This window comes from Amphiura filiformis, unplaced genomic scaffold (assembly GCF_039555335.1).
Source record: "Amphiura filiformis unplaced genomic scaffold, Afil_fr2py scaffold_28, whole genome shotgun sequence".
In the NCBI taxonomy this organism is placed as follows: domain Eukaryota; kingdom Metazoa; phylum Echinodermata; class Ophiuroidea; order Amphilepidida; family Amphiuridae; genus Amphiura; species Amphiura filiformis.
The window spans coordinates 68,004-92,192 of NW_027305492.1; the positions used below are offsets into that span (position 1 = coordinate 68,004).

At 36.8% G+C, this 24,189-nt stretch overlaps 1 protein-coding gene across 1 annotated transcript; it reads left to right on the top strand.

Annotated features, from left to right (window-relative positions):
• Nucleotides 1-8,966: 8,966 nt before the first annotated feature.
• On the top strand, nt 8,967-21,192 carry LOC140143792 (uncharacterized). Its single transcript, XM_072165607.1, has 9 exons — nt 8,967-9,156; nt 10,880-11,125; nt 11,776-11,925; nt 12,094-12,411; nt 14,058-14,195; nt 16,115-16,438; nt 18,657-18,809; nt 18,986-19,071; nt 20,788-21,192. The coding sequence occupies exons 1-9, from the start codon at nt 9,066-9,068 to the stop codon at nt 20,941-20,943; spliced, it is 1,662 nt and encodes a 553-aa protein (XP_072021708.1). The 5' UTR covers nt 8,967-9,065; the 3' UTR covers nt 20,944-21,192.
• Nucleotides 21,193-24,189: the final 2,997 nt, after the last annotated feature.

Below are 24,189 nucleotides of genomic sequence, written 5' to 3' on the forward strand. Positions count from 1 at the left end.
TGACACCTCAATGAACTTCATGTGACAATCAGAAGCGAAGTTATGGCTTGTTATAGGTTGTCATGAATCAAAACGCGAAACCGAGATAAACGCGTTCAAAGTTAGGGAAGCAACATGACCATTCATCAGATGGGCCTCAGAAAATGTAGATTATTTCATATTTCCACTTATTTCTTTAAAATAAAACCTTGTATGTGTTTAGAAGAAAGCTTAAACATTTCAAATCTACAAAAATCTCAACTTCAGCAAAATACGATATTTGCATATATTTTCACCTGTAGCTCAAAACGAAGTTTGCCGAGTTTACGGCTCATTCGCCGCGTCCAGCCACATATTAAAGAAAGTGAAATTTTATGGCGTACAACAGGTGAAAAAGGCTTGAATTCGTGGGTAACATGCATATGCGCATTTAACATTTTATTTGGTCTAGCAAGAAAAGTTATTTTTCAATCCGATGGCACTTCCACCTGATGATTCACTAGATATGATAGTCTCATTTGATAAGTCTAGAATTGAAAAGGAAAACATTTTCAAAGTGGCCCCCAGAGAGAATTTTGTCCCGCTTTGGCTGGAATTGACCATTTATATTGTAAACAATAACGCAATTTGACCATTAGGCAAAGATGTTTTTTATGATTAATTGAAATTGAAATGAACGTCAATAGCTTGACATCTACAAGTGGAGGATAAACGATAAAAAAATAATATAAAGCATCTTTGTCACATTTTTCCTAATTTTTCATATTTTTTGGTCTTCATTCAATTAAGTAAAATTACCCCACTGTGGGTTTACCCAGAATATACAGGGTGCCCCCCCAAAAAAAGAGGCCCCTCATTGTGCCCTCTTTTTCTCCTATTTCAGAAAAGTTGATTAAGTATATGTTGGTATGTAAAGAAGCCTTTACCCGTTAGCTTTAATAAACCGAAATAATTATTTCAATCGGCTCGTAACTTTTGAAGATATGACTTTTAAAGAAATGTATCCGTTTTTCACTCTGTCCACGGAGGAGGTTTGGCTACTTCAAAGATTGAAAAGTGCATATACCATGCATGGATATAAAACATTCCTCGATCTACAAGAAATCTAGGTAATGGGCTTTTCCGGCGGGCTTATGGGTTATGGATTTTGTTAAGTGTCCTTAATTTGGGCGAAATTGATGTGGAATGGGGCTTTTTTTTGCTATACTTGCAATTACTTATCTTTTTCTCGAGTATTTTACGCCTTTTTGTTTTATTATGTTTCTTACTTTCTTGCTTTATTGTTTCTTGCTTTCTTTTATTGACAAAATAAGTCATTTTTCTTTTTGGAATAAAAGTAGGCCATGAAAAGGGCTGTTTAGTTTGTCTTTGGTTCTTTTGAAGTGAGTTTACTGTGCTGCTGTGCCCTCTACCTGGTTGCCTCCTTGACGAATACAGGTTTCAGCCCTAGTCCTCATTGCATCAATTGCGTTGCGTACCAACCTTGTAACCCGGATACTTGCGAATATAGCGGTAATACGTTTGCAAAGATCTTGGATTTTGCCACAAATGAAGAAATCAAGTGGTGTGAGGTCTGGTGATCTTGCAGGCCACTCCACAGTATGACCCATCCCAACCACTCTGTTTGTTATCCGTGGACAGAGTGAAAAACGGGTAATTGTCTTTAAAAGGCCATATCTTCAAAAGTTGTGAGCCGATTGAAATATTTGTTTTAGTTTGTTAAAGCTAACAATTAAAGGTTTCTTTACATACCAAAATATATTTAATCAACTTTTCAAAAATAGGCGAAAGAGAGGGCGCAATGAGGGGCCTCTTTTTTTGTGGGGGGGGGGAACTCTGTACCCTCTGCCGAGTAAGCATCCGGTATTAAATCTTAAAACTAATCCTTAGGGTCTATGTTTTAACCACCACGATAATCCTATAACAGGTTACACATAAACATCCACGTTACACCAAATAAATACTAACATCGTTATGATCTTGTTGTAATTTCACGATACAAAGATCTGACTTGTCCAATGTACGGATCAGTGGAAGGAGAAACAGACCCGGGAAACGCTACAGCTATGATAACGTGGCAGACTGAAGCAATCGGCAACAACGGCGAACCCTTGAGCGTGGTTTGTGATCCACCGTTAGGTTTCAGCTTTCCGATTGGACACACAGGTATCACCTGTTTAGCTGAAGATCAAAGAGGGAATAACAAAAGCTGTGACTTTGACATTTCTGTTATCGGTAATTTATGGCTAATTGATAGTGCATTTTTTCTTTTGCGTCTTACTGTTTCGAGGAAGGGAAGAAGATATTAAGTAAGACAACGACATTGATTAATGGACAAGATCGATTTGGAAGGTTTGTGGTACTCAAAGTACCAGTTAAACATGTCAACAATCAATCAGAACTCATACTACTACAATAAATTAAACATTTAATAGAAAATGTATAATTTTATACACAAGCAATGACATTTTATAATTTAAGTTTAGAAAATCTTATTTTACCCATTTTTGGTAAGTAAAATAAAATTTGGTACATTATCGGGCAATTACCGATGTTAAATACCGGCAATGTACCAATTTAAAACACTGCGATGTTGAGAAATGTTTAGCCCTTGGAGATGGAAATACTGCAAGTGTTTTATTATTGTCGTTATATCCAGATAAAGAATCACCAGAGATAACGCAATGTCCTTTAGACCGAGAAACGGTGACAAGGCTAGGAACAGCCAGTGCCATGGTGACATATCTGACACCAAATGCTAAGGATAACTCTAATGACGTAATAAGTGTAGTCTGCTCTCCATCATCTGGATCTGAATTTCATTTGGGACGAACACATGTCACGTGTCTAGCAGAAGACAGCAGCGGTAATAACGGGACTTGTAAATTTGAAATCCACGTCACAGGCAAGTAAAATGTATATATTAGAGAGCTTGCGATTTCCAAACGTAGACATTGGACGTACGTTGATCTATTCAAAACCACTCTCCTGTATCGAAGCGAGGTCACGTATTTAGCTATTTTTGAAGATATTCCACGTGCGAAATCGACGTAGATACATCGTTGAAAATGCACAAAATTTGTCCATTTCACAATATGTTAAAGACAGTCAAAGATAATGAACATACGAAGGAAAGTCTAATTATTATTATGATCCTTACAATAAAGGTACATCGATGTGTTAAAAATGGACTAAATTTAAACGCAATATTCATACGCAGAGATTGCCTATTGAAATGTGTGTGATACTTTGCGTATAAAAAATTAGATTGCGATTTGACATTTTGGACTCAACGTAGCATTAAAACGTACGTTCCACCATGGTTCCACGTGGAAATAGGCTGATTTTACCTCGAGTCTAGGTAAAGGAAACGTAGAGAACGAGTGTTTCTCTACAAATGTTATAGTCAAAATATCATGTGTTTTTTGTACAGCTGAGGGGTGGTGCAATAACTTTGTGTATCCCCGAGGTGGTGAAGTATTATAGGGGTGGGGGGGGCAAAGATTGGTTGGCAGGTCAAAAGGGGGGGCAAGCATTTTTTGCAGGTCGAAAGTTGGGTGGGGGGAGGGCAAGGAAATTTTGGCTCAGATATTTTAGGAACATTAGGAACACGTTCAAATATGCACAATTCCTGATCGGTTATTTATTTATTTATTTATTTATTTGTCTGGCGCTCTAGCTGAAATACAGCAAGATAATGTAAGATAGTAAATTTAAACCTATATTTTAGCTAGAGTATCTCGAGCTAATGAACACGACCTTTTGCCAAAGCCAATGTAAATGAGTCATTGTGAATTAAAGCTGAGTTTATACACCGCAGAAGTGACATAATTGATCGGATTAACTACCATAGCAATAGATGAATACAATTTTTATTATATCGCCCTGCACTACAACGTTCACGCGGTACCTATGCATTGAACCATAGATGTCAAAGAAAGGATGTTCACTCGCACCTATAAGATTAGTATTTTTGAAAAGAGCTGTATTGTATTCAAATACCCCAGCGCACATCACATTTCTTCTCGCCTGGCTCTTTAAGGGATCCAAAATGAGCGTTTATTACGTTTCGACAGTATTTTTTGTGGGACATGAGAGCACCTCAGACCTATCGAATTGCATTCTGAATACGAAGCATGTCTTTCTGATATCAAATAATTTCCATCTTTGTAAAATCACAATATAATACAAATGTTATGACAAATTATAAAAATTTGATATTTTTCAAATTTTTGATATATAACAGTCCTCGAAGTAAATTTTATAAATCTAATGATATATTCTTAAAGTGAATGTAGCAGGGAGGAAAAGCCGACGGTCAATTGAAAATTTTGACCTTTCATATTAAAGATATGGATTTTTTTCCCAAAAAGACCTAATTCTTTTTGGTGTTTTGGGGAAAAAAATCCATATCTTCAATAGGAAAGGTCAAAATTTTCAATTGATCGTCGGCTTTTCATCCCACCTACATCAGATTTATAAAGTTTACTTCAAGTACTGTTAAATATAAAAAATATCAATTTTTAATGATTTGCCATAAAATGTGTATTACATTGCGAATTTCAAAAAATCAAAATTATTGATATCAGAATGACATTCTTCGTATTCAGATATGTCTGATGTGCTCTAATGTCCCAAAATAAATACTGTCCAAACGTTCATACCCCAGCCCTTAAGAGCGTTGAGAATATTGAACCAGATCCAGATCTATGTTTGCAGACATACACAGGTGATTAGTGCAATCTGCTTGTGTTGGCATGGTTGGGCGATCTATTCAAACATTGTATTCATCTATTGCGATTATTACGTCACTTCTTAACTTATAGAGGTCCTGCATTCTTTTATCGATTGGCTCCAAACAAAGGATTTGAACCGGTGTCCTTCACCGTAGTTATGGCGGAGTGCAGTTCAACAAAAGCATGATTGCAATCTACCACGACATTTCGGCTCACACACATAAGAAATGCACTACGATAAAATAGGTTGATGAAAACAGTGCAACAGAGCATTAATGCCAAAAATTGAAAAGCTGTATAATTTATAAACAATATACACTACACATAAAAAATACTACTACAAGGGATTTTCAACATATACGAATCCAAACAATCAAGTACCAACATGCACAGTTTTGTCCTTATATCACTTTTGGGTTTATAACAAAATGTTTTCAAGCCTCTATCGTGATTGGCAGCTGCATAAGACATCTCTTTGATAGCTGATAATGCCAATCTATTCACCAAGTGGCTATTAACTGATGAGCACTGTCATTATGCTAATATGAAATCATTGTTTATCAACAAAGACGAGGGACTCGTCTGACGATATGCTCAAACAAACCGCTACACTGTTCAATGGCTTTCTTGTACTACACCAGGCACAAAAAGAAACTCGTCAGTTATATTCATCCTTGCTGTTCAATAACTTGATAATTTTGGATTATTCTGAAATATACATTTTATTAACTGGATTTTTCTTTCTCATTTGACACCCTGTTTGTGAACATTGAGCAAGAATTGACCAAGATAAGCGCCTCCAAACTCCCAAACCCCAAAATGATAAGTTGCAATTTTAACGATTCAATTGTGCCTGTTACACTGTGTGCTTTATTGATTGGCCCGTGGTGCTTGTGTGCAATCAGGGATATAAAGGGATAGGCATCGTAGCTATTACGTAACACACCGAATGATGTAGTTTAACTCTAGACAATAGGCGCCATATTGCAGGAGGGTTAGAGTTCATAGAGGAAACGTTAAAGGTTAGTAGATTAGGTCACCCAGGCACATCACTAATGTGTTTCACGAGTTGTAATACCGACAGGTAAAAACATTGATTTTGTAAAATTCTCCCGATTTTTAAAATTACTAAATAAGGTTAGTACTTCAAACCATTCTTTGATGAATCTATGCAATATGACGGTAATTTTGAAACATCTAAGAATCAATCTTAAACATCTTCATGATATTCATTTTTTGCGCATGGTCAAAGCATGCTCTTGCGCTATCCACAGACTATCCGGTGGAAACTTCAAAGCAACGATCATGCGTTAATATTTACAAAATGGCGAATGATGTAGTTTAACTCGAACAATAGCGTGACCGGCGTGACGTAGTTTTTGGCATTGTTCCTATATGCACTTTCACCCTCCTGGTGCAATACAATGATGCGTTCCCATTGAAAATCGTTGAAAATGCAACTTTTGATTTTGGGGTTTGAGGCTTTGGAGGCGCGTATCTTGATCAATTCTTGTTCGTTTTTCACGAACTGGGTGTCAAATGAGAAAGTAAATTCAAATTAACAAAATGTATATTTCAGAATAATCCAAAATTATCAAGTTATTGAACAGCAAGGAGAATATAACTGACGAGTTTCTTTTTGTGCCTGGTGTATATATATATGAAATATGGTGGGCGATTTGAAATGCACGTGCCCTGAGCAAGCTACGATGCGTACGCACACTGCAGGGTAAATAACAATGGAAATTGTCATAATTCGCGCGTATACTGCCGGGCAATGACGTCACATGTCAAGTGGTCTATACCCGATCAATGTTGGAGTTGCCTATAACCTATATGTTTAAAATTCAGTATGGCTACCGAACTGTCACGTGGTCCAGTGGATTAGTGCGCTGGACTTCTGTATTCTGTATGTAGCAACGGCGTGGGTTCGAGGCCCACCTGTGCCGAACTGAAATTCAATTTTTTTTTTAAATTTAATATTAGGGAAATGAGACTGGGCGAATTTATGTATGACGTAGAGAGGATTAAGATCCCTTTATTGATCCCTGACCCCACCGACTACCCCGGGCTGATCTCATGCAAAACAAATCACCAGATGACTGACTATAGGACATAGCGCCACAACACGAGCGTTGGTAAAGTATGTGGCCTCACTGCAATACATAGCTAAGTAAAAACGTACGTGTTAACGTACGTAAAAACGTACGTTCTGCGTCTACGTTTGGAAAATCGCAAGCTCTCTATTTTACGTACATAATAGAAAGTACATACAAAATCGCACATTTACAGCCACCACCGCCCCTTTGCATTTAGTATATTTAGCATCCTAATATATATATTGCGAGCGTAGCAAGCTGGAAAATTTGCATATTAAAGCGTTTCTGTACTGTATTCCTAATGAAGGTGTGCCAAAAATTGCTTGCCCCCCCCTCGAGTTCATAATGATTGCACATCCCCTTACAGTATGCCCCTCCCTACGCCCCTCCCCACGTATAATATTTGTTTAAAAATTATAAAACAATACTTCGGCGGATAAGGGAATGATATTGGAAATACGTTTTTCGAAACGCTTTTTAACGTGTTATTTTTTTGGTTTTTTTTTAATTATCGTATTTACGTGTATATCCAGACAAAGAACCGCCTGTGTTTAGTACGCAGTGTTCTGCAGACAGACAAAGGGTCACAAGCCCTGGAAACGCCATAGCCATGGTTACATATCAGACTCCAAATGCTACTGATAACTCTGGTGAGGAGGTGGATGTAGTGTGCTCTCCGGCATCTCAATATGAGTTTCCTATAGGCTCAACAATAGTTACGTGTGTAGCACGAGATGGCAGTGAGAATAATAGTACATGCGATTTCAAAATCGAAGTCTATGGCAAGTAAAAAATTTAATTTACGTCGTACAAACTAAACGCATATAATAAAACAGTGAAGCAAATAACATATAGAGCAGAAAAGAATGGAAAACAAAATACGCCCTAATATGCTCAAAAATAAATTACATGCATTTGTAAAGCGCAATTCGTCGTCTGTATTCCATAGTGGCGTATAGTGGGGCGCCGCGAATAAACAACTTTTCGAGAAAATCGGGTTTGAAGAAATGCCAATTTAAAATCGAGTTGTGTAAATCAGACATTCATTATATTTTGTAAATGATGTGAAATTTCTGTAGTAAACTAAATAGATTTTATTGTTATATATTTTCAAAAGAAATAAATACATACTATTGCTGGCAAACTGAAAATAAAACTATACGTCACTATGGAAAACAAACAAAACGCAATACCCTAACCTAACGTTAACCGTACGCCACCTCGGTCGCTGTGTAATCCCTATGGCGTTACTTTTCGTCGTTCGTATTCCATAGTGGCGTATAGGTCCGATACGTGTACGCCACTATGACATACGATGTTTTTCATTTCTGCCGATATTTCATAATTATAAAATGTGTATAAAAAGTGGCGTATGGTCGATACGCCACTATGGAATACACAAAATGTCACTTTGTAACTATACGCCACATTTAATTAATTAATTACTAATTAATTAGCTAATTATGACTGATGGGACTTAGAAAAAATGAAATAGAACATCATTAAAAACATATGTGCCAATTTTCAAAAAAATGACCAAAAATCACTATACGCCACTATGGAATACAGCCGACGAATTGTTTTATTACAAATAAATCGAATCCAAGTCGCTGTAAAACATGACAGAATACAATGTGACAAAAATATAACACAATAACATGATTATCAACTACACATGGTAAGCAATATTGATTTCATGATCATCCATAGACAAACGCATAAAATATACAACACTAGTCCACATAATGCATCATTACAAACCTTCGCATACGTACATACACCTCTAACAGCCACACGCACAAACCGCACATCGCTGATAATCATAATCGCTGATACTTCTTATTTATTTTGTCCTAGGGCTTTTTTGTCTGTTTGCCGGGTCAGTCCGTAAGGACATACGCTTTTCCTTGGGTCCATGGAAATTCCAAACACCAGACCAAGGCCAAATGCTTAAGCAAGGCCCAGAAAAGAAAGAAGCAATAGAGAAAGAAAAGGGAGGCAAATCCCCAAAACAAGTAACAATCTTGCTCTTAGCCCCTGGGAAAGATAAGAAATATTAGAAGTACTATATATATGTTCTCTGTTGGCAGATAATGAAGCACCTGAATGTGACTTCAATCATCAAACCCCAATGGAAGTAAACACAGATGCTGGAAAACCCACTGCCGTTTTTGACTGGCTTTTAAATCCCATTGCACGCGATAATTCGGAAATAATTCCCAACATCACGTGCAATTACACGTCAGGAGCAATGGTCACTATCGGAGAGACAACAGTTAATTGTACAGCAGTTGATCACAGCGGGAACGTGAAGGAGTGCCATTTCAAAGTCACTGTATATGGTAAGTTTGTTCAAATGAACTGTTTTAGGATCTGTTTTACAGGGTTTTGGTGTTTTAAGGCCCTGTATATGGCCGATTCCAGCGCAAATACGTCAAAATTCTCCCTTTTTAAAATTACCATATTTACTTAGGTTACATATCAATTTGCAAGCGCTCTTTAGAAAAGTTATAGTTCATTGAATTTACAACCGTAGGACAAAACAGGCGAAAATAGTAACTTTTTGCACAAGATTTGCAATTTAAAGAAAAGTGGCCATTGCTCATTCTAGTGACGCTAGTATATGGACAATATAAGTGTGCTTTTGCAGTTAATGACATAAAATTCGAAAAATATTGTAAGGAACCCTTGAGGTTTTGACTTTTAAAACCTACATTTTGGTTAAAGAATGTGCTTGGATAGGTAGTTTTCAACAGATTTTTGCACATTCGCCTTGCTATAACATTGCATTTGTTGACCTAGTGACGAAAGGCGTTTTTAGGGGGAAGTGTTAGCTTTCGTTTGATATAAAAACAACTCTCTATTGAATGGAGGTAACACTTGAGGTTTCGACAAAAACCAATCAAAGAGGCGCTAGGCCCATTTTCAGCTAGAAGCTCCACAGCTCTTACATTGCTATGCACTCAACCGTGTAGTGTAATCCAAACTGTGCGGAGACAATTCACTGCTTGCTTAAGAGCTCTTAGACGAAAATGTGTGCTAAGTTGTATCGAGGTGGAAACTGTGCGCATGATTGTTTATAAGAGAATCGTTTTTATATAGAAACCTTTCCATATGAACATAATGTTATTGATGTTGCATATCATGTCTCTTTCAATGAGCTGTCTCAGGTGATATGGATTTTGCAATTTAAACCTAAATATCAATGTACTTTAGCATGTATAGATAAATAAAATTAAATGAATTACATATTTTAGCATATTCCCATTTTTAATACTGTGCACCAATGTTTTAGCATACTACTGTTGCAAATAAAGATAAACACACTCCTAAATCTAGTTCATTCGTCCCGTTGCCCGATCATCTACTTTTGTACTAGATTTAGAGGATGTACGTGCATTCCTTTAATTTAGCAAGAATTACATAAAATGAGAATACACTAGTAAATTTAATGCGTTTAAATACATAATTTGTTCAACTTCGTCTATCTTTACACAAACGAGTAAATCTCTTGGCTATTTGGTAAGATTTGTGCAGCTTTTAGAACCGTGTGTTAGTTCATAATTTAATGCGTTTAAATACATAATTTGTTCAACTTCGTTTATCTTTACACAAACGAGTAAATCTCTTGGCTATTTGGTAAGATTTGTGCAGCTTTTAGAACTGTGTGTTAGTTCATAGTGGGTAATTCAGGGTTTGATTTATAACGAACTGGCAACAATCAATCTTAAGCAGATGACTCATCTTTTCGGGGAGCAGGGCGCTCTATCCTTTTCTACTTCGACGTTTCAAGGTCACCTGTGATCAGCCAAAGGTCAAAAGGGGTAAAATTTCCAGTCTGTCCAATTTCAATGAAAATTAGTATTGTGATGTTGATATGATTCAAAATATGATGCAGATTATTTCAAACCGACCAAAGATGAAAGTATTTTATTAGATTTTTTACGACTTTAACAATAGTCATTTCAAGGTCATCACAGGTCATTTCAAGGTAACGGCTGGACTTACTGGTCTTATAAGACCGCAACATATCTAGCTTTGTTTTATTATTGTATTAATATCCAGACAATGAGCCACCTGTGTTTACGCAATGTCATTCAGACCAACGAATTGTGCCAAGCCCTGGAAAAGCCACAGCAATTGCTACTTATCAAATTCCAAATGCTACTGATAACTCTGGCGAGGTGACAAGGGTAGACTGCTCTCCGGCATCTGGATCTGAATTTGCTTTGGGAAGAACAAATGTCAGATGTATTGCACAGGACAGAAGTGGGAATAATGGTTTATGTGACTTTGAAGTCAATACAAGAGGTAAATATTCTTCTTTGAAAACAGTATAAGATATGCGTCATCCACAACCTTCGTTTGTAACGAACAGTATCAGCACTACAGGTGGAGCAGCGGGGTGGGGGGGGTTAGGGTGCATACACATTGTCAGCCTTAAAAACCTACAATTACGTAAAACATACTTTTTGCCTCAATTTTACGCAAAATTATCTGATCCCTACCACCCCTTTTATTCACTTTACCCCCAGGTCCCCCGTGTCAACGAATTTCTCAAAGGAGAGGGTGACTGTACCCTTTCCCGGGATTTTTGGAAATAAGTGTTCTATTATATATTTGCTATATTATAATGTCAAGTTACAATGTATAAATTTATATAATTTATTAGCCAATCCCTTAACGATTATAGATATAGCCAGCGGTATCCCAGAGTATAGTTGACGGAATACGTGATTAAACATGATGTTATCATATGTGTTATACTTAGCTGTGATCTTTGCATATTGACGAATAGTTATTCGTCTGTTTGTTAAAATCTTGTTACCAATGAATTCTATTGAACTCGAGAACAAAGTCGGCACAATTACTAACACTGTATGTCGTTAATAAAATAATATAATGAAAAAAATAATCGTTTTGAGTCGAATTCAGTATCAGTATAATTCTTTAATTAATAGAGGAATATTGTTCGACTGGATGGGATATCATCGACTATCCTTATTTTCGTGATGACATCCGAGTATTTGTATCACCCGACAATCACATGACTTGTAACGGACGCATCACTAGGTGGAGTGTTTACTCGAAAAAAGCTACCATTGTCAAAGGTATTTTGTTACACTTTCCCGATCATGATTATTGCATTTATTGTTATATTCATTTTGTTGTACCAATGAGATGTTTGAAATCTTATGTGAAAATTAATAGACTTCAATAATAGATGGACAGAGCATTTACTCTGATTGAGCTTATCATACTTGTCATGTTTTTCACAGGCATAATATGGAGGCGTTTTGATGAGTCATTTAAAATCGTCGGTATCAATGTTATCAACATCACAACAAATCAGGTCAACCAACCAATGGTTTACTCCATCCCCGAAAATTTACGAATTGAAGTGCAAGTTGGAGATAAATTTGGATGGGCCTCTACGGATGGTGTTTTAGCACGGGGTTATTTTCCAGGTGGTGCCCATGTTCGACGGAAACATGTGAGAGATGCTTCTTCTTTAGCGGTGAATAATTCATATGTACTCAATGGATATGATAAAGATTACACATATGCTATAAACACCACTGTGGAATGCTTTGAAGGTAAGATTAAATTTCCCAACCTTAAATTAAAGGAAGTGTCCGGCAATCACAACATTATGTCTTATATGTTAGAAAAATAATTATCAAGCACGCATCACATGGTTTTATTTAAAACAAAGTCATATTAACCATAAAAACGAATAAAAACAACCATCTCTCAACACGCGATATTCAAAATTACCGCGCCGAAATTGTCTAGAGCAATTTTGATATGTAAAACAACCCTTTAATTGTTAGCTTTAATAAACCAAAACAATTATTTCAATCGGCTCACAACTTTTGAAGATATGCCATTTTAGGGGTACTACACCCTGCCCAATTTTATGCCTATTTTTGCATTTTTCTTAAAATTATAGCGCATTGGTGACAAGTAAGATATGTATATTATAGGGGCAAGGACTACAACTACTGCACTGGAAGTTTTATTTCAACACAGACAACAGTTGTGGAGTTACAGTCAAAAATGAGGGAAAACCAATATTTGATCAATAAATCAATAACTACTTGCCTTGAGTTGCTGAATTGTTAGTGCAGTAGTTGTAGTCCTTGCCCCTATAATATACATATCTTACTTGTCACCAATGCGCTATCATTTTTGAGAAAATGCAAAAATAGGCACAAAATTGGCCAGGGGTGTAGTACCCCTTAAAGACAACTACCGTGTTTCACTCTGTCCACGGATAGCAAACAGAGTGGTTGGGATGGGTCATGCTGTGGAGTGGCCTGCAAGATCACCAGACCTCACACCACTTGATTTCTTCATTTGCGGTAAAATCCAAGATCTTTGCAGACGTATTACTGCTATATTTGCAAGTATCCGGCGCACAAGGTTGGTACGCAACGCAATTGATGCAATGAGGACTAGGGCTGAAACCTGTATTCGTCAAGGAGGCAACCAGGTAGAGGGCAGAGCAGCACACTTCAACTCACTTCAAAAGAACCAAAGACAAACTAAACAGCCCTTTTCAGGGCTACCTTTTACTCCAAAAAGAGAAATGACTTATGTTGTCAATAAAAAGAAAGCAAGGAACAATAAAGTAAGAAAGTAAGAAACATAATAAATCAAAAAGGCATAAAATAACCGAGAAAAACATAAGTAATTGCAAGTATAGCAAAAGAAGTCCCATCCCACATCAATTTCGCCCAAATTAATGACACTTAACAAAATCCATAACCCATAAGCCCACCGGTTAAGCCCATTCCCTAAAATAAAGTTGTTATTTTATAAAAATTATCATCGAGGAATGTTTTATATTCATGCATGGTATATGCACTTTTCAATCTTTGAAGTAGCCAAACCTCCTCCGTGGACAGAGTGAAAAATGGATACATTTCTTTAAAAGGGCATTTTTCAAACGTTATGAGCCGATTGAAATAATTGTTTCGGTTTATTAAAGCTAACGGGTAAAGGCTTCTTTACATAGCAACATATACTTGATTAACTTTTCTGAAATAGGAGAAAAAGAGGGCGCAATGAGGGGCCTCTATTTTTGGGACACCCTGTATTATGAGAGTTAAATGTTATTAAAGCGTTTTGACAAAACCAAATGCGTGTATAACACATTTATAACGCTTTAAAAACATTGTTGTGTTTGCTGCGTGCTCACTAAGCTACAAATGCAGAAAATGTGATTTTGTCATTACAGAAGGCTCTTGTTCGTTTGGGTGGGATGCTGCTGGATATGTTCATACTGATATTCATGTGTTACCCGAAAAATACATCTCTTGTAATGGGAGAATTACTGAGTGGAATTTCTACCCAAGAGCAGCTGCAAATCTTATAGGTATAGTTCTATCAATTTCGTTTCTGATCAATACGTAAAGATCTGTAGTCCGCATCATTTAATAGTGTAGGCGAGGGGTGAAAAATTGTTCTTATTGTTATTAAAGCATGGAGTTTTGTACATAATGTTCAACACAACAATCTAAACATTGTCAATGTAAACTATATATAGCATAGCAACAGTGGCTAAACAACGTATTTTCCTTAGCAAGCAGCACAGAAGATGCCTGCAGACCTATTTTACATATTTTCACATATTTTCTTCTGGTTCCGAAGAAATTAACGATTACATATGCGCGCAATAATGGAGTTCATTCCAAATTTGATCAAAAGTCGCTTTTTCGTACTCGCTCACCGCTTTCTAAAGATTGTGTGTCTCAATAAATTGAGTTCACATTATATATTTTATAATCCGACGGTGTTATGTTATTCATTACCTACAATGCACCTCTGATCTGGAACAATTTACCGTCATCTGTGCGAAGTGCTGAAACAGTCTCTGCCTTTAAAAAAAGGCCTCAAAACCCACCTGTTTCCACAAACATAATTTTTGCTTGCTTCATTTTTCTTTTGTTTTTCAATTGTTTCTTGTATAATTTTATATTTTGCATATGTTTTGGTTTTTCACGCTGTGATCTTTGAAAGGGCGTGTAAAAAAAGCTCTCATGTATGTATGTATGTATGTATTCATGCTTTCACTGAAGATGAATAACAGTTTGTCCGAGAAAACTTTTCTGCAATTGGAAGCTTTCCAGCTTTAATTCTTCAGGTTGCGCAACTATGTTATATTTTAACTTTCCAAAGAGCCAAAAATGACAATGATCAAGTGCTCACAGTTTTACGTGTGGTTTTTGATACCATGCAACATTAATATTGAAGTTTTAAAAGATTTAAACTTTGCATTATAATTTACAATTACACCTGGAATACTTTATGCAACAATGATATCAATATTAACGAAAAAAAGATATTTACAAGTACCGAGCATCATCTTACATGCAAATGGTTTTCAAATTTGAGAGAAACCTAATGAAATGTTTTGCAAGAAAAATAATGAAAAAGAACGAAAAGCATTACACAGAACAAATTAAGAAGCCCACCCATTGACAGTGGTTCACTAGTACGCATTGTGTTGAGTGATCTTTCTTTCAAACTTGGAATGAAGTGAATTGACGTATGCGTTATGTAATCGCTCATTGGTTCGCAATCAATCAACCGATTCCATTAAAATTAACTGATTTTTAGATGATTGGATTCTTATGTTTATTTCTCGACTTACGTCCAAATTGATTCACCCGGTATTGTTTTCTGGGACACCCTGTATTGTATCATAACATGTCTACTGATAGTTCTCATGTTCTTTGACATAGCACCTTTCTAAATGTAGTATATAGACTTAAAAAGCCGTTGCAAGTGTAAATTTGTTACCTAGTAACCGTTTCTAATACACACTCCCCCCTTTTAAGATTCTTCCTTCGGCAAAACATGTTGTACACCCCCGAATCCGATTTGTCTAGCGACCCTCCTGGATTGACAACCTTATCCCCACCATTTCTCCTTCAAATGAAGGTTACGTTTCCAATCAATGTGAAATATAGACCATCAATGTTCTAATTTTGTTCGCCACATATCAAAACGTTTACAAAACAGTTTGTATTTGCTCTTTACGATTGATAACATGAATAACAACAAGTAATTTTGATATACATTTAAAAAAGCTCAAAAGATTGAGTCAATATTATTACTCAACTTTATAAGGTGTACTCAATTGTATCAAAAATGAACTCAATATTGAGTAGGCCTAAATGTTTTCTCAATTTTTTGTAACGTTCTTTTTTTACTCACAAGTTATTTTTTAAGTGTTACTATTAAAAAAATTATGCATCTTGATTAAATATTATCCTACTATATTTTATATAGCCATAATATGGAGGCATGTTTCCGAAGATTCTTTTAAAGTCGTCGGTATCAATACTATTGACATCCCGGAAGATCAGACTCACGAACCATTCAGATACTATGTTCCTGACATTTCTCGTATTGAAGTTCAAGCTGGAGATATGATTGGATGGGCCTCAGATTATGGCTTTTTGCGATGTAACTACGATGGTACTAGTGGTACCCGTGTTCGATGGAGTTCTTTCGTGCATAATCTTTCTTTAAAGGTTAATGCCACCTACACAATGAATCAAGCTATTAGAAAGCACAGGTGTGTTATTCACGCTACGGTGGAACCATATGAAGGTAACACGAACAAAATAATACTATATGCCACAGTAATGTGTTTTACCAAACACGAATATCTATGCCCGTGACCACACCTAACCCCTTCCCCTATTCAGAAACGAAAACTCAGTGAGCACCATGTGAAAGCCCTTGTTTTAAGCTTTCATTTGATATACATGTAATGCTCGTAACACTAGACTGGCCCACATTCTCTCTAATACCCTACCAAGCCTAAACTCTCTCTTATACCCCATCAGACCATCACTCTCTCTAAAACACCACCAGACTGGACCACACTCTCTCTAATACCCCAGCAGACCCTCACTGTCTCTTATACTCCACCAGACCCTCACTCGCTCTAAAACACCACCAGGCTGACCCATACTCTCTCTAATACCCCACCAAGCCTTCACTCTCTCTTATACTCCACTATACACTCACTCTCTCTAAAACACCACCAGACTAACCCACACTCTATAATACCATACCAAGCTTTCACTCTCTCTTATATCCCATCAGACCATCAATCTCTCTAAAACACCACCAGACTGGACCTCACTCTCTCTAATACCCCACCAGACCCTCACTCTCTCTTATACTCCTCCAGACACTCACTCGCTCTAAAACACCACCAGGCTGACCCATACTCTCTCTAATACCCCACTAAGCCTTCACTCTCTCTTATACTCCACTATCACTATACACTCACTCTCTCTAAAACACCACCAGACTGGCCCATATTCTCTCTTATACCCCACCAAGCCTTCACTCTCTCTTATACCCCATCAGACCACCAATCTCTCTAAAATACCACCAGACTGGCCCACACTCTCTCTAATACCCTCCAAGCCCTCACTCTCTTATACCCCATCTGACCCTCACTCTCTCTAAAACACCACCAGACTGGTCCACACTCTCTCAAATACCCCACCCCTAAACCAACCACATCCCTTGTCCCATCATGACAACCTTTTGAGGTGGTCCAAGGAACCAAAATCAAAATACCTACACATTCCCTTTTAAGGGAGTTTTTGTCAAGTGAACAGTTTCCTTGAAGTACGATTCAGATCTTTATCATTGCAAACACAGGTAGATAACAAAATACTACCTATTGCGCTACACCGTGTTAATAGGTCGTACCTATTTTGCTTTTTAAAGCCTTTGAACTTTGACCTCTGGGATTGCGGCTACCACAGAATACATCTGGGGTCATGGGTCATAATTGTACCAAGTATGAACAGTGAGGGCGCTGTAGTGCTTGAGCTAGGGCTGTTTGAAATTTTACACATATTGCTCCTTGTAGCCCATGACCCTTGCCCTCTGGGGTCGATGTTACCTCAAAAAATATCCAAGGTTCATGGAGCATCATTGTATCAAGTATGAACATGAGGGCGCTATAGTTCTTCAGCTAAAGCTGTTTTAAAAGTTTACACATATTGCTTCCTGTAGCCTATGACCTTTGACCTCTGGGGTCGTGGCTACCATAGGTTACTTCTAAGGGTCATGGGCCATCATTGTACCAAGTATAAATCATGAGGGCGCTGTAGTTTTTGAGCTAGAGCTGTTTGAAATTTTTCACATATTGGCCCCTGTAGCCCGTGACCTTTGACCTCTGGGGTCGAGACTACCCTACGAAATTTTCTGGGGTCATGGGCCAACACTATACCAAGTATGGGCCCCGAGGCTACTTTAGTTCTTGAGTTAGAGGAGTGCAAAGGCTTGGTCTTAAGAAGATGAAGGAGAAGGAGAAGGAGAAGGCGAAGGCGAAGAAGTCGAAGACTAAACACAACAAATACAATATCTATGCCCCGTTGCACGGGCATAGATAATAGTTATACCAGTAGGTTATTACAACATTTGTTTAAAAATTTCTACAAAGGGACATTTATTGTTTTCGTAAAACTTTAGATTCAGAACGACATAATTCTTGGTGTTTCTAATAATGCGCTGTGGAATGTTATTCTTGAATCAAGCAGATCAAAGATGTTTGCTGAATTATCAACATTGCGTTCCTATGTCCATATCTAACCTGTTGTCTTTCCATGCAAAGGCGTCCTTGATTGATTCATCTGTTAACCGTAACGTCCCCTAGGAAAAATGTAGAGGAAGGGCGTATCAACCCCACCCTGCTTCGGGCGCCTATATTTATTGGATACACAAATATATGCTTGCGAGATTATATTATCATTAAATTACATTTTAATCCTTTTTTGTTTTAATTTGATCTAATTATAAGCTACTTGTGACGATAGTTGGAATCTTTTTGGCTATTATTGCTACAAACCCAGCAATTCAAACGAATCCTTCAGTGATGCAGAAAAAATGTGTCAGGATGAAGGTGGTCATTTGGCAAGTATCCACAACCACGGAGAACAGAAATTTATCATGGGTAAGATATGACAACGAAGACGATGATGACGATGATGATGATGATGATGATGATGATGATGATGATGATGATGATGACGATGATGAGGATCTTATTGATGTTGTTGGTGATGATGATTCTAATGATGATATAGGGTAAGTATTTAGATAATGCTGTCTATTAATTCATTATTGCAGATATCATGGAAAATTCATGGCTATTCTGGATAGGATTAACAGATTATCCAAACGAGGGCACGTATGAATGGAAGGACAACAGTCAGGTATGACCATAAGATATAAATTGTAATAATTCATCTTAGATCATTTGATTTAATTGATGACATCTCACAACGCAAACACCAAGAAATTGGCAAATAACATAATACACCAATATTTACTTCTTTTATCTACATAACTGTCTTAAGATTCTGCCGTGTTGTTTCGCGTTGCTCATTGAGTGCAAAATAGTGTACCTCTGTTTTATTTTGAAATACACCCGTTAAACCTTAAACGAGTTTTAAAGTGCGTGTCTGCCACGTACTACGTCTAATGCGTCTGTGTCAACAACGCGCGCAAAGTGCTTCTCGAGCAAAACTTTGTAATAAGTTTTTAACGCTCAAGCTTAAGGGATCTGGAATGAGCGTTTTGAGCGTTTCGACAATATTTTGTGTGGGACATGAGAGCATATCAGGCATATCAAATTGCATTCTGAATACGAAGAATGTCTTTCTGATGCCAAATAATTTTCATTTTTTGAAATTCACGATATAATACAAATTTTATGACAAATTATTCAAATTTGATATTTTTCACATTTTTGATATTAGGCCCCTATATCAGTCCTCGAAGTAAATTTTATAAATCTAATGACATATTCTTAAAGTGTATGTAGCTGGGAGAAAAAGCCGACGATCAATTGAAAATTGTAACCTTTCATATTGAAGATATGGATCTTTTTTTTCCAAAAAGACTTCCTTTTTGTGTTTTGGGGAAAAAACCCACATCTTTAATACGAAAGGTCAAATTTGTCAATTGATTGTCGGCTTTTCATCCCACCTACATACATTTTAAGTATAAATCATCAGATTTATAAAGTTTACTTCGAGTCTGTTAAATATCAAAAATATCAAAAATATCAATTTTTAATCATTTGCCATGAATTTTACATTGCGAATTTCAAAAAATCAAAATTATTTGATATCAGAAGGACATTCTTCGTATTTTCAAAAAATCAAAATTATGTGATATCAGAAGGACATTCTTCGTATTTTCAAAAAATCAAAATTATTTGATATCAGAAGGACATTCTTCGTTATCAAAATCCAATTCGATATGTCTGATGTGCTCTAATGTCCCCCAATAAATACTGTCCAAACGTTCATACCCCACCCCTTAAAGACGCAGAGTATCTTTCGATTTCGGGTTTTGCAGATAAATGCCGGAAGGTACAATACTTTGGCCTTCATGCATGGCAAACCAAAATGGTGAATTTACCACAGCGTTGCGAACGGGGTCATTCTGAGGCTTTTCATTTGGTTCTACGTTATTTTGTTCTGTCTCTACCTCTCTTTATTTCGATTATCTTTCCCGTGCATCACTTGCCAATTTTCTATGAGTAATGGGACCAAAACTGCCTTGAGTACAAGACAGTTTATACGTGAGTACGTTTTAAATGTACGATGATGATAATTACAATTTGACATCTCATCAAAAAATAAGAAATTGATATACCCAGAAATAGCGCTAATCACGACTGATATTTTGGTACGTATTGGGATTAAAGTACTTTATTGAAATCCTCGCTGGAAAAGTACTAGAAATTGGTGAAGAACGAGTTAAAACGTATAATCGCATCACTTGTGCATTAAAACACACGATGATGATGGATATTTCATTAGGGTAGATTCTTATGCTTTTGGACGTAAGCCATCTGTTCTCTGTCAAAGTTTATTGAATCGATTCTCAGTTTAAGCAACCAGTTTTCTCTATTTTTGAAGGTAACATTTTATAAATGGGGACGACACCAGCCCAATGACTGGAATTCACTCGGAGAGGCGGATTGTGTCGATGTATGGAATACCGGTCATTGGTTTGACGAAACTTGTGATAAGCTACGCAACTACATCTGTAAACAAAATGCCACACGGAACTAACCAGCATCTGTTGTTAAAGTTCAAATAAGAGCAAGTGGAATTAAAACATTAACACCGGGGATAGCCAATACAATTGTGTTTATTGAATGGTTCAAGGGTCAATACGGCAAAACATTTCTATTCACTATTTAAACAGTGGAATTCACTCCCGGGTTATGTAAATTCCACCAGTTTTTCACCTTTCGGTGTGGCTCTGTTCTGGGTTTTTTTCCATGTTTTTTTTCTGAAATGGAAATAAAAGACTTCTTTGATTAGGGATATCCTTGGTGTTCTTGTCTTGTGCTTTTTAATATTGGTCACCTAATATTATACTGTGTAATGTTGCTATTTAGACTTGTGTTTCCTGCTATTTGTGACCATATTATGCATGGTAAAGATAAATGATAAACATGATAAAGGACTATTTTACCAAGTGTAAGCCCAATTGGGCAAACATTAACATTTAAACCCTAATTGACCCTTGACTTTGGATGAACTGAGCTTTAATTATTGCATATTCCCCTCACATCGAGGATTATTTTTACGATTAAGTTTAAGCCGGTCCGATTTTTTTAATTTGAACAATAGATGATCTTTGACCTCAAAAGACAAAACAATTTCATGTTCCTATGTATGTTCCTATCATGTAGAAGATTGTTTTCATCGGGTTTAAAGCCCAATCGGACTTCACAATGAACTTATTCATGACATTTCCGCCCTTAAAACTTCGCATGCACGGTACCAATCAATTTACGAAATATCAATATCATATCGATGTGTCAAAGTGCAGTGAAATCCATAGCCGAATAGACAGACGTACAGTAGCTCATTATTTTATATAGACTAGGGCACCTGTAGTCGTGAGAGCACCAGCAGGATGATATTGTTACCCCCGGACTGTTACTATTAGACCTCTGCACTGATAGCCCTCTTTGAATTTATGATATATATTCCCCCCATAACGAGGTAGTCGTTACTCTGAGTTTCATGCCTAGAAGGCAATCGTCAGACGACACGATGAAATACTTTGGGTGGACTACCATCTCTTGGGAATGTGAATGAATATACATTCCATTTGATCCCTGTTTGAACTTTTCCTGCCAAAAACTACCTTTCTACCACGTATACTCTTTTTTGCTGTTCAGGGGACATCTCTGTAATGCTTAGCAGTAAAAAACATATGGTGCAATTAGTGGTGAGTTAAACCCTCTTTGACTGAACTATTGATATGATTACTTCTATTGACAGAAAGAGTGACAGCTGTATAAGTTTCGTTCTGTTACTACAAAGCATGACATTAACACGATTGTCTATTTCTGCGAGTCACAATGCGTAAATCAAACACTTGAAACGACCCACTCTATTGTAGTTAACTTGGTAAATAGTATTATACGTGTTATACACGAATATTAATAATACATAATTCAAAGAACATACCTTCCAGAATAGGTAGTCATTACTTGCCTAGAAAGCAATCCCTTTGGGATTGAGGACTTTATTCAAAAGATAGTCTAACTATGAGTAAAAAGTTGTTATTACGTTCCTGTTTTTGCATGGAATGTATACTCATTCACATTCCCAAGAAATGGTAGTCCACCCAAAGCATTTCATCATAAATACACTAACTGGTGATACACCAGCTAGTGTCTTAATAATGTGCAAAATGATAAAATATTATATTAAACTTACTCAGACCAAGAACCTTATCGTCATCATCATCATCATCATGACCGTCATGTTTAGGAGTTGGTACGTAGTACATAAAATAATTGATTAGTTAGGTGAAAAAGTTCAATTTGGTGACCACTCTCTGGATAGTAAGGTTTGACGATTGATTCGACTTCTATGGACCATTTAGAAAAAAAATGCCCACCATGTCCCTCGCGAAAATCCCGGCATTTTTTCGCTAGAGGCCAAAATCCAAAATGGCCGCCGCCACCATTTTGAAAATTTAAGTTTTGAACCAGAGCACCTATAATCATGCACAAAGACACTTTTTCGGATATGTCGAGTACAAGGATTCCGATTCTGACATTAGTTTGACATTACGGCATCATTTTCACCCAGAAATCCAAGATGGTGGTCGGTACCATCTTGAAAAATTTAGTTTTGAACAAGAGGACCTAAAATCGTGTACAAAGACACTTTTTTGGATAAGGCGACCACAAGGATTTCAACTTTGACATTACTTTGACATTACGAACTCATATTTACCAAGAAATCCAAATACAATTAAGTAAGTGTAAGTTGAAACTTTGACTCCTGTATAACCAAAAACACGTAATTTTGCCTAAAGATTAAGGTTTTTGTAGAATAACTCAATAACAATAGGTCGTTTCTTGATTCTTATATCAAGATGAGCAACTTGCCACCATTTTTGCCCAAATCGGAGTAAGTTAAAATTTTGACTCAAAAATTGTAGCAAATTGTTTGCGTAGCTGAATAGATTCAGAAAAAATATAGTTTTGCCTATCTAGTTTATTCACGTACTGAAATAGAGTGCAAACAAGGTCAAAGGACGGTGGCCATAGACCACGGTTGATCACTGACTTCCATTGCACATAACAAGGAAAGTAAACAGTTTAGATTGTAAGTTCTATACTGCTTCTCGATTCTTATATCAAGGTGAGCAATTTGCCACCATTTTTGCCCAAATCTGAGTAAGTTGAAATTTAGACTCCTGTATAACCCACAACACGTAACCCACAACACGTCATTTTACCTAAAAAATTTGTAATCCTTGTCATCAGACGAGTAATTTGCTATATCTTTCAACAGGATTTAAGCATTTTGAGTTTTTAACCATGTGTGGTGACCTTTCGTGACCTCTAGCGAAAACGTACCCTACAATTTGATCCCATTACCCCTAGCAGTGATCTAGAGGGACTAGCCTAACACCTCATGGTATTAAACATTGGCATGGGTGTTGAACTCAATTCTTAACTAAGGCCCGTATGAGATTTCGCTCCTAGATCAATACAATAAGATGTGCACTGCTCTTGCTTCTTTTCTCGATAAAGTTGCCTTTAACAGAATAAATTATTTCTTCAAGTAGCACAGTAACTGTTGAGTAAAGCTTAGTAAGAGGCAAATTAACAAGCCTTAAATTAAATAATATATCGTAAATATTCGCCTAGTTTTACGTACAAATAAAGCGTACCCTCCTCTGAATATCCAAACTCGAATCTAGAATCCGTGCTCGTCATTTCGGGTGGGACTTTTTATGGAAGGGCACTTTGAGTTGGTGCGTAATTTCCAGTTATATTC

Coding starts and splice junctions, on each gene's coding strand:
- LOC140143792 (XM_072165607.1), top strand. CDS start 9,066: ATGGTCACTATCGGAGAGACAACAGTTAATTGTACAGCAGTTGATCAC. Junction 11,926..12,093: donor AAAAGCTACCATTGTCAAAG/GTATTTTGTTAC, acceptor TGTTTTTCACAG/GCATAATATGGAGGCGTTTT. Junction 18,810..18,985: donor AGAACAGAAATTTATCATGG/GTAAGATATGAC, acceptor TCATTATTGCAG/ATATCATGGAAAATTCATGG.